Source organism: Protopterus annectens, chromosome 9.part0 (assembly GCF_019279795.1).
Source record: "Protopterus annectens isolate FY-2018-M chromosome 9.part0, PAN1.0, whole genome shotgun sequence".
Taxonomy (NCBI): Eukaryota; Metazoa; Chordata; order Ceratodontiformes; family Protopteridae; genus Protopterus; species Protopterus annectens.
This window is the reverse complement of record NC_056743.1, coordinates 482,215,511-482,225,510: the sequence shown is the minus strand read 5'-3', so window position 1 is coordinate 482,225,510 and position 10,000 is coordinate 482,215,511. Positions and strand designations below refer to the sequence as shown.

At 36.6% G+C, this 10,000-nt stretch overlaps 1 protein-coding gene across 1 annotated transcript in view; it reads left to right on the top strand.

Moving 5' to 3' along the window:
- ANTXR1 (ANTXR cell adhesion molecule 1) overlaps positions 1-10,000 on the top strand; it is a 1,493,128-nt gene that overhangs the window by 403,804 nt on the left and 1,079,324 nt on the right. Inside the window, exon 4 of the mRNA XM_044083028.1 lies at positions 4,167-4,248. Within this exon, the coding sequence (XP_043938963.1) occupies positions 4,167-4,248 (82 nt within the window). The remainder of the gene's footprint in view (positions 1-4,166; positions 4,249-10,000) is intronic.

Genomic DNA, 10,000 nt, shown 5'->3' with positions numbered 1-10,000 from the left:
GAATGAAATAGAGAGTAAGTTCATTCTAAATTATAGGACATTATTTCCAATGGGGTCTCAATCTTGAAGTGAATTTGGTGAATTAGTATGATGGTTAGTTTATTAAAAATATAAATATTAAAAATAATAAAAATGTTTTAAAAATGTAAAAAATTTTCATTTATTAATATTTAATATTTTGTTTAAAAGAATATGTTTAGAAATGTGTACATATATATATATATATATATATATATATATATTTTATATATATATATATATATATATATATATATATATATATAATATATATATATATATATATATATATGAGTGTGTGTGTATGTGCATATGTATTTGGATATGATGGTGGCATTTTAAGAAAGTTTAAAAAGTTAATTGAGTGTAATTAGTGGGATCTGGATTTGTTAAATATAAAAAGGGCTGTTTTTTCATTATACTTTATCCATCGAAGGCAAAAAGCCGAGGTAGCAATGTATTTGATATTAAAAAGTTGAACAGCTTCTTTCTAGTCTGGTCCTGCATCTTTGTTTTTGTTAATTCTGTTGTTCTAGAGTTTTTTATTACATTTTATACAGCAGCCTGATTCTCTTTTATAGGTTGTGTGTACTGCCACAATGTTGTATAACAAACGTGACAATAAGTACATACATATGCTGTTAAATGTGTGATATACTGGAATAGGTATGTCTAATTTGATGGTGAGAGAGAACTGCTGTCTAATTTAGTAATAGCAATGGTGTGAATGCCATACCCTGCATACTCTGCTAAGTCAGTCCATGATGTCAGCTGCATCCTACTGACGGTTTCCTTGTGTGCTCTTATATACAGCAAGTGGTACTAAGACTCAAACGTACCAGCACTGTTATGAGAGTTGTGTAAGAGTGACCTGTCGCTAACACTGTTGTGTGTGTTGTGTAAGAATGACGTCACTAGCACTGTTATGTGTGTTATGTAAACATGACATGTCGCTAGCACTGCGTGTGTTGTGTAAGAATGACATGTCGCTAGCACTGTTGTGTGTGTTGTGTAAGAATGACATGTCACCAGCACTGTTATGTGTGTAGTGAAAAAGTGGCATGTCACTAGCACTGTTATTCTTTCACTGCTCCTGCAAAAGGAGTTGCAATCTCTCAACCGTGAGACCCAATACTTTTGGCAATTTTGGGGGGGGGGGGCTAATAATAAAACACCACTCATCTTGTAGTTCCCCTCCCATATGACACAATGTGAAATTCAGAAATGTTAACAAGTGATCTCGATTACTACGTGTGGTGTTGTATAATACTTCATATCAAGTACAGATGCTGATGTATATTGTACTTGTCTGTGATTGGCTCAGTAATACCAAACACAGTGTCATGTAACAACATCTTGTCCACCAGCTTCTCAGTTTAGGTTATACCTCATTAAGTGAGTAGCACAACTGCTGTTCTAAATAATAACAGAAAATAATGTCAGTGTCATATTAGTACAGACTCCTGAGAATATTTCATGAACTCGTTCATTCATTCTCCTTTCACACACATAATCCGGCTTATGGTCACAATGTCGCTGGAGCCTATCCAGGAACTCATAGGTCAGAAGGCAGAAAGTAATCCTTAACTGTGTACTAGCCCACCACAGAATGTACACACACACACACCCACATGCATGCGTACACACACACACACCCACATGCATGCGCACACACACACACACACACACACACACACACACACACACACCTCACATGATTTGCACAACTGCTGCCTGCATGAAAACATCCCAGTTGTCATTTATCATCTCCTTGGCGTGTTGGAGGAACCTAATGAAAACCCATGTGGACACGGGGGAGAACATGCAGACTGTGCGGTGCTTGACCTCTGCAGCGTGAAAGTGGCACCTCCAAGAACTATGCCACTGTCTCATAAAATGCAACTGCATATCTCAGTAAATGCATCAGTAGTCTGGTTCCAATATGATGAGGTTGAACTACATTGCTACAGTTAAAAAAATAATATTCTATTCTGATACTGGAAGATGAAACTCAAACCAAAAGCTGTAGATGGAATGAAGGAGCAAACACAATTCTTTAGTACTTTCGTTCAAATTTATTCTTCATGAACTTCTTCAGAAAAAAAGGCTAACCACTCAAAAACACACCTCTTATAAGTTACATCACCCATCATATAACTTTCATGATACTTTAAATTAAAGGTGTAAAATCATACCATAAATATAAAAAAAACTGTCTTGTTTTCCAAACAGCTTAGAATGTCAAAGCTTCATAAAAAAATGTCTTAATATAAAAACATTACCATATTATTGTGATTTGAATGTTATTTTAGTGCTAAAAAACACTTAATATTGAAGCATTCATTCAGACCAGGGGCTCTGTCTGCCACCAAACTGATCTGCCACAATGACTCCTTGCATTCTAAAATCAAATTGGTGTTCCCTATATAATACACTTGTTGAACAATCTATGACTGAAAAGGTGAACTTTTTAAAGTTCACACAGTGAATAGCATGGCTAGCTAAAGCATTGGTAAAGTCCTTTTTCTTAATAGCAAGTGTGTGCTTATATATTCTACGCTTTAAACATCTAATGGTTTTCCCTATGTAGTAACTAGGGCAAGAGTCACATACTGCCACATAAACTATGTTTGTACTCTCAAAGGTAAACTGTCTGTTGATCCAAATAGTCCTTTTAGGATGTGTAATAAATGTACTAGATGTATTGCTTATGTACCTACATTGTTTACACTTCCTGCAGGAGAAAGTACCATGGACACTGTTCACATCAGTCAATGCTAAAGTGTGCCCCCCCCACCACCACCACCATTTTCCAAAATGTTTTTGATGTTCTTAATTTTCTTATAGGTGAACTTAGGTTCTACACCTACTACCTGTATGAGTTCCTTATTCCCCATCAGAACCTTCCAATTGTCCTTTATTATGTGTTTGATGACACCCATCTCATTGACAATGGGGATGGGGAAAGAAATAGTAAACACTGTGTTGTCCTTTTTCCTGTTGTTACTTACAACACCAACCCCCCTGATGATGGGTTTGGCAGCTTTATGCCTCAGAATAAACACTTCCTTATGTATATTGGTTAACCAAGCCTGGTCATACCCTCTTTGTTCAAAAAGAAGTGTCAACATGATGACCTCTTGAAAAAAAGTGTCATCATCAGATGCGAGTCTACTAAGGCGAATAAATTGCCCCTTAATCACCCCTTTCTTCATATGCCTAGGGTGTGAGCTATCTCTGTGCAAATATTGGTTGACAAAAACATCTTTCCTATAAATCTTACAAAAGTGTTACTGGACATATCAAAAGCCAAATGTATATCCAAAAAAATAATGGTCCTACCAAAACTTCCCACAGAAAATTCCAAAAAATCTGTGGTGTGATTTAAGTCCCTAACAAAGGACTCAAATTCACTCTCATCACGAGTCCACAGAAATATCAAATCATCAATAAATCTTTGATATAAAATAATGTGGGACCTTTGTGGATGTACATACAAATATCTCTCCTCCCACATGGCCATTGTAAGGTTGGCAAAAGATGGGGTCACCCTTGCCCCCATAACCAACACTGAGGTCTGCTTATAATATCTTTGGTTGAACTCAAAACAATTATTGTCAAGAACTATACCCATAAGCCTGCAAACAGTCTCTATTTTACTGTGTGTAAAGTCAGTGTACCCATTAAAGTAATCTCTCAGATATTCTATACCAGCATCTTGGTTGATAACATGTGTACAGTGATTTAACGTCTAGAGATGCAAAATAAAATTCATCATGGGTGAGGTTAATGTCCCTCAAAATAAGGTGCCAGTAGTCCCTAAGGTACAACTTTGCTTTTTGCACTATAGGATTAAGTATGTAATCCAGCCATAAAGAAATATTTTCTGTCTTGGTTCTCTTGGCTGAAATAATGGGCCTAAAGGGTGGATTTGTTTCCAATTTTTGTACTTTGGGTATCCCAAAGAAATGTGCCATGCTGGGATGTTCCACCAACAAATATTCATATGTATTATGATCTAAACTACCCACGGGACATGCTGCATTTATCACAATCTTTCCATATGATACACAAGTTGTACAGCACTGAACAAGTCGTTTTCCATGTGCATAACATTTTTTAGTTAATTCTTTTTTTATTCATTGCAGGGAAGTCATCAGACAAGGTCTGGAAGAGTTGCGGGATGTCCTTCCTGGTGGAGACACTTACATGCATGAAGGCTTTCAAATGGTAAACCTGCTTCAAAATTCTAGCACTCTTGAGATCTGAAATGATACAGCTTAATGTCTTAAAACTGGTAGCTTGTCAAGAATGGGTGGAAGAGGTAAATGCAGTAGGAGATAAACTTTTAATCATAATGCAATCAAAGAAATCGATAGTATAATGACTAATGAAGTCAATCCTCTCCTATGGGTGCCCGGAAGTTAAAAATGATAGAATCTGAAAAAAACGAAAAAGAACATAGAATTCTAAAAGAGTTACTTGGTGATCTACAATACTTTTGACACTGTTTCATCAGGTTATATAGGTGTGTGTCTTTAAATGTGCTAGTGAAACTGACAGTGTGACACATTAATGTCACATTGTTTCATGTGTTTGTCTTCTTTTAGAATTTCTTTCAGATTTCTGCCACATTCATGTTGACTGTATTCTTTCTGTCAGACAGGGTACGGTTACTTGAATGTATGCTTTTCTGCAGATATTGCCACCATTTCCAGAGAAATATCTGCTTGGATACTGCTTGGTTATCAGAAAGCTTACATTGGTCAGATGATATAATTCAGTTAATAGTTGTGGTAATACTAAGTCAGAAAGTAAAAGGGATATGGAAATTAAGGCAGGCTGTTTCAGAGGCAGCCAAACAAATCACTAGGATACAAAACCGGAGAGTAACAGGCAATGAGAAAATTATGCTTAAGTCCGCAAAGTAGGTAAGGGATGACTTTAAGAGAACCAGATATGATTTTATCTAACTATGTGGATGTGCACAAGTGAAATTGTTCAATATATGACCAAAGGAATTATCTGAGGAATTAGAAGTAAAATAAGTGAGTCAAATAATAAAGTAAAAATGTAGCCTAATGTGAAAGTACATAACAATAATAGTTATGAGAAATAGAACAATAATGGTGCATTGAAATTATAGCAGAGATGAAACTAAAGTCACATGTAGTAGGTATTGATGTAGCTTTACATGTTGATAATCTCTTTGGACGTAAACTTAGTAAGAACCTATGAATGCAAACCAAAGCTAAAAGACAAACATGCATTAATGAGATTTCTAGGAATTATCCAGTATCCAGTTTATACCTACTATGTATGTCATAGCTTTACCTCTTTGAATCCTCATGGAGTACAGCACAGCTTGGCAATGGATCTATGAACATATAAAGAGTTTTGAAAGGCTGAAGAAACTAGCAATATGAACACTTACATTAAAATCTTATGGCCTATATAAGTAAGCTGCCTTGCAAGTGGATGCAAGTCAAAATGGTATAGGAGCAGTGATCTTAGAGGAAATCAAACAAGTTACCCAGAGGTCAAGAATATTTAGTAAAACATAAATGAAATATGCTCAAATAGGGATTAACAGAGATATGTTCAAAAAGAAAAAAAATATTAGCAGCAATGTACATTGTAAAAGATTCGATGACTATATTTACAGTAAAGAAAAAACATGTAGAGACGAATCCTAAATCTTTGAAATCCATACTGAGAAAGGCATCCTACATGCAACTTCTGGAATTACAGAGGATTTTACTTAATTTGCAGAAGTATGACATGAAAGTAAAATATAAACAGACCAAAGAAATGACCTGAAAGTAAAATATACACAGAGCAAGGGCATTTATACACCAGATATGTTGTGCAGACACTGACTACTAGTTTTCATAATTACTTAGCTTGTAACACATTTTCCCAGAAACTTTAGATCACAAGCCACAACTGAAGTACAAATAAGTGGAAAGCACATCCACATAAGCCTATACAGTTTACAAGCAAACACAGCATAAACTAAAATAACAATAAAATATGATTGTAGGGGACAAATCTTCATGCATTTCCCACAACACTTTTTTTTTATTATTCTCACTGAGAGGTCACTGCATCACAAGGAAAGAGTAATCAGTAGCATAAAGTGAAAAAAAATTTTCTCTTTCTCAGGGAAGTTATAGACTTAAAGGGAAAATAATAGTACACAAGCAGCAGCACCTCACTCTTACATGGACAAGGAATGAAAGCTGCTCTGCCAAGCAGAACTTCAGCAATTGCAGCGTAAGCAGTCGCATAATAAGCAAGGGTATGCAAGCCGATGAGCACAGCATATTCACAAAAGCACACTGAAGATGTGCTAGGGAAGAAATTGAGAGTTTGTGTATGATTCTACAATTAGCAGTGATAATGGGGAAAAAAGTAAAATAATTTTAAAATTGCAGAAATATACTGACTTAGAAATACAGTTTTCGGAGCCAAAAATCATCAGTCAAAAAATAAATTCAGTCTTGCTTTTCATTCAGGGAGGAAATAATTTCAGTCTAAGGCTTAATGAAAAATCTACTTACGAAATGTACAAATCACATATTAGAAGATAAAATTTCAAAGCTAGAATAATTATTTATTAGTCAGGAATATCAGCACAGAGAAGGTGGTACAAACCTATGATGTGTGCTACACATGTTGTAAGAAAAAAAAAACACAAGAGATGTCACCATACACACTAACAAGTTGTTGATGGAGCTGATTAGGATAGAAATTGGCTTGTTCCAGTTTAAAAAATAAGTGATCATAACAGATGTAGATCATTAGTCACAGTATACTGAGCTGATTAAACTAAGAGATACTATAAAGCAGTAGTGAGATAAGTAGATTGAAGTCTGTCTTAAGACAGGGAGTATTTGAAGCATTTGTGTCGGACACGGCTATATTTAAGAGTATAGAATTTAAATGATGTCCATAATAGTGGGAGCTCAAGAATTTGACTACATATCCAAGAAACCACTAGTCTAAGTGACAAATGAGGGAACTGTTTATACAACAAAATGCTTGACTGGAAAATGCATTAGCACTAATTATGGAGATGGCGGTCCTGCAAATTTGTAACATAGGGATACTCATCTGTAGAGTGTCAGTACAAGATTAAGACAAAGTCTGCTAATCTACTACTCCAAGACAATTAATACAGTGCAAAGAGATGCTAGAAAGATATACACAAAGGCAGAAATATTGCTCTAACAAGTAGTTAAACACTCACAGCTGCACAGAGGAAACTGAGTGAGAATCCAGTATATAACTGGGTTAAGGATCACCAGCCTGAAACATTACTAACTGGTCAAACAGCTGATATGAGATCCGATGTGGTTCAAGTGGATTGTCAGTTGTGAAGAGGACTCTGAAGACATCTCTTTGAGACAATAACGTCTAGTTCACAGAGTAATTTACAAGCTGGAGATGGACGTAGGCACAGAGATGTACATTAAGAAGGCACTTCTTTTATATCTTGACTAGGATTTGAACCTAAGCTTTCTCAAGAGAAACATCTGATGTGTGAAGACAATAATGCTATTAAATATTTTCTAAATGAAACATCATTATATGAACTAGGCAGAAACACAGAGTTCAAAAGCTAATCAGGATACTAAAAAAACTGAAATGTTCTATAATGTCTTTTGCATATAAATAAATACGTGATTTGATGTCAAAAGCTCATGCAATACTTAGTGGCGAGCTAAAGATAATTAACAATAAAATAACTGTGAGAGTAAGTTGTAGGATGGAAGCTGAATAGGTCAATACATTTAATTGAAAATAGGAAATATTTCATGGTTCATCACCTGTGGAATGCATTTTAAGAATATCTGGTGGACTGTAGAGCTAAACGTGGTTTTTAACAATACCAGAAAAGCAGAAAATGGTGGAGACAGAGGAGTGGCAGATTCACTGGCCTAATTACAAGACCTGGGCAGACTTGATGGATCAAAGGTCATCAGTTTCCGTCTAAGTATGATGTTATGTTCAAACATAACCATTAAGCTATACAGTGTCCTCTGGCAAAATAAATGGAATATGCTATGGTAGTATGCCAGTATATGTAATCTAATACAGCAGTACATTTTTTTTATGTCAGTTATTTGGCTTCTATAATAAATTGAGCGCCCTACACATGATAATGGTCATCTGTCTGCCACACTGCATCAGGACATACAGAAACAACAGTGTTTAATTTGAACAAGTACCACATCACCCATAACTCTCCCCAGCACTATACTGGTGGAATAACAATGAATCATATTTTGCTGTTCTGCTGAAGTAGGCTGTTCTGGTCTATGTCATCTCAAAAGAAATAATGAATGCCCGAGTCCATCATGAAACTTGGAAGGACAACTAAGTTAACAAAAAAAAAATGTATAAAACTAACTGTCAGATCATGAGTCACTTCCATACCTAGGTCATTCCTAAGGACATCCTGTGGGTCATTACAGTTATATGTAATCAAGCAGCAGTTGCATTGACTGATTTCATTCCTTGACTTAACACCATTCTAGTGAACTAAATACAATAGTCAATAGCTAGGCTTTTTTATATAAATACATATATATATATATATATATATATATATATATATATATATATATATATATATATATATATATATATATATATATATATATATATATATATATATATATTGCTCCTAAAGTACTTTTTACTCTGATATAGCACTTTTATTATACATAGTACCCCACCGGCCAAAAAACACCACATCCCCCGAAGTCCTTTTTTTCAAACTGATCTACATAAAGTTTTTGCCTATTCCTTCTAGCATGGCGAGGGATCAGTTGCTAGTGTCCTCTCCTGCTCAGCTGGTGAATCTGGGAATATTGAGGCAATGTTACAATTGCCTCATGTACACTGACAACCCTCTCCTTCTCCCACAAAACACAAATACATGCGAGAGATGCAAATATATAGCCAAACTGGAGGCTGAGCTCTCTCAACATAGGACTGGCAAGACCAGACAGGAGGAGAAGGTAACCACACACACCACAAACCCAGTCTCACATAGCACTATCACAACTTCAAATCATACACATAAACACACAAAGACATACTCGGAGGCTCTGATCAAAAACCTACCAAAACAGCAGAGGCCACCAAAGCAGACACCCAAACAACTGCCTCCACAGGGCACAGCACATGCAACACATAGACCACAGAGTCAGTGTGCCAAACAGTCACAGCCCTTAAGGCCAAACACAATGCCAGACACACTCGTCATTGGTGACTCCATAGTCAGACACATTGACGTCCTGTTCACCAGATTGAGTAAGGAGAAGGTCACAGTAAGCTGCCTATCGGGCGCTAGAATCCGCCACATAATGCAAGCACTCAGGTCACTCAACTGCAGGTACAAGTATGACTCAGTCATTGTCCATGCTGGTGTGAACGACCTGAGGCATTACCTCCCTGGACTACATGAAAAGAGACATAGAGGAGCTCTCTGATTATGTAGCCCAGGCAGGTATGACCCTGACCTTGAGCAGTATCCTACCTTCACCAAGAATGATGCCACAATATGAAGACAAGATGATCTGCTTTAATAATTGGCTTAAACTATGGTGTCATTCAAAGGGCATCCAATGTCTGTCTGCCTGGGCTGACATGCTGGACAAGCCATGCTGCCAAGACGGCTTGCACCTGTCACCCCTGGGCTTCCGGATTTTGGCAAAGGCTCTTGCCACCCCCATTGTGCCTTTTTTAGGCAGGGCTCAAATTCTAAACCTACCACCCTAGAACACAAAAAAGGAAAAAAACTAAGGGTAATGCTGCTCAATGCCAGAAGTCTCAACCTTAAGATGCACGCACTCAAACCCCTTCTCAGTATGGAGAACATCGATGTCTGTGCTGTGACTGAAACCTGGTTCAAGGCTCCTGAGAGCACCCCGGCACTATCAGGTTTTACCTCATATCATGTGTTCCAGCC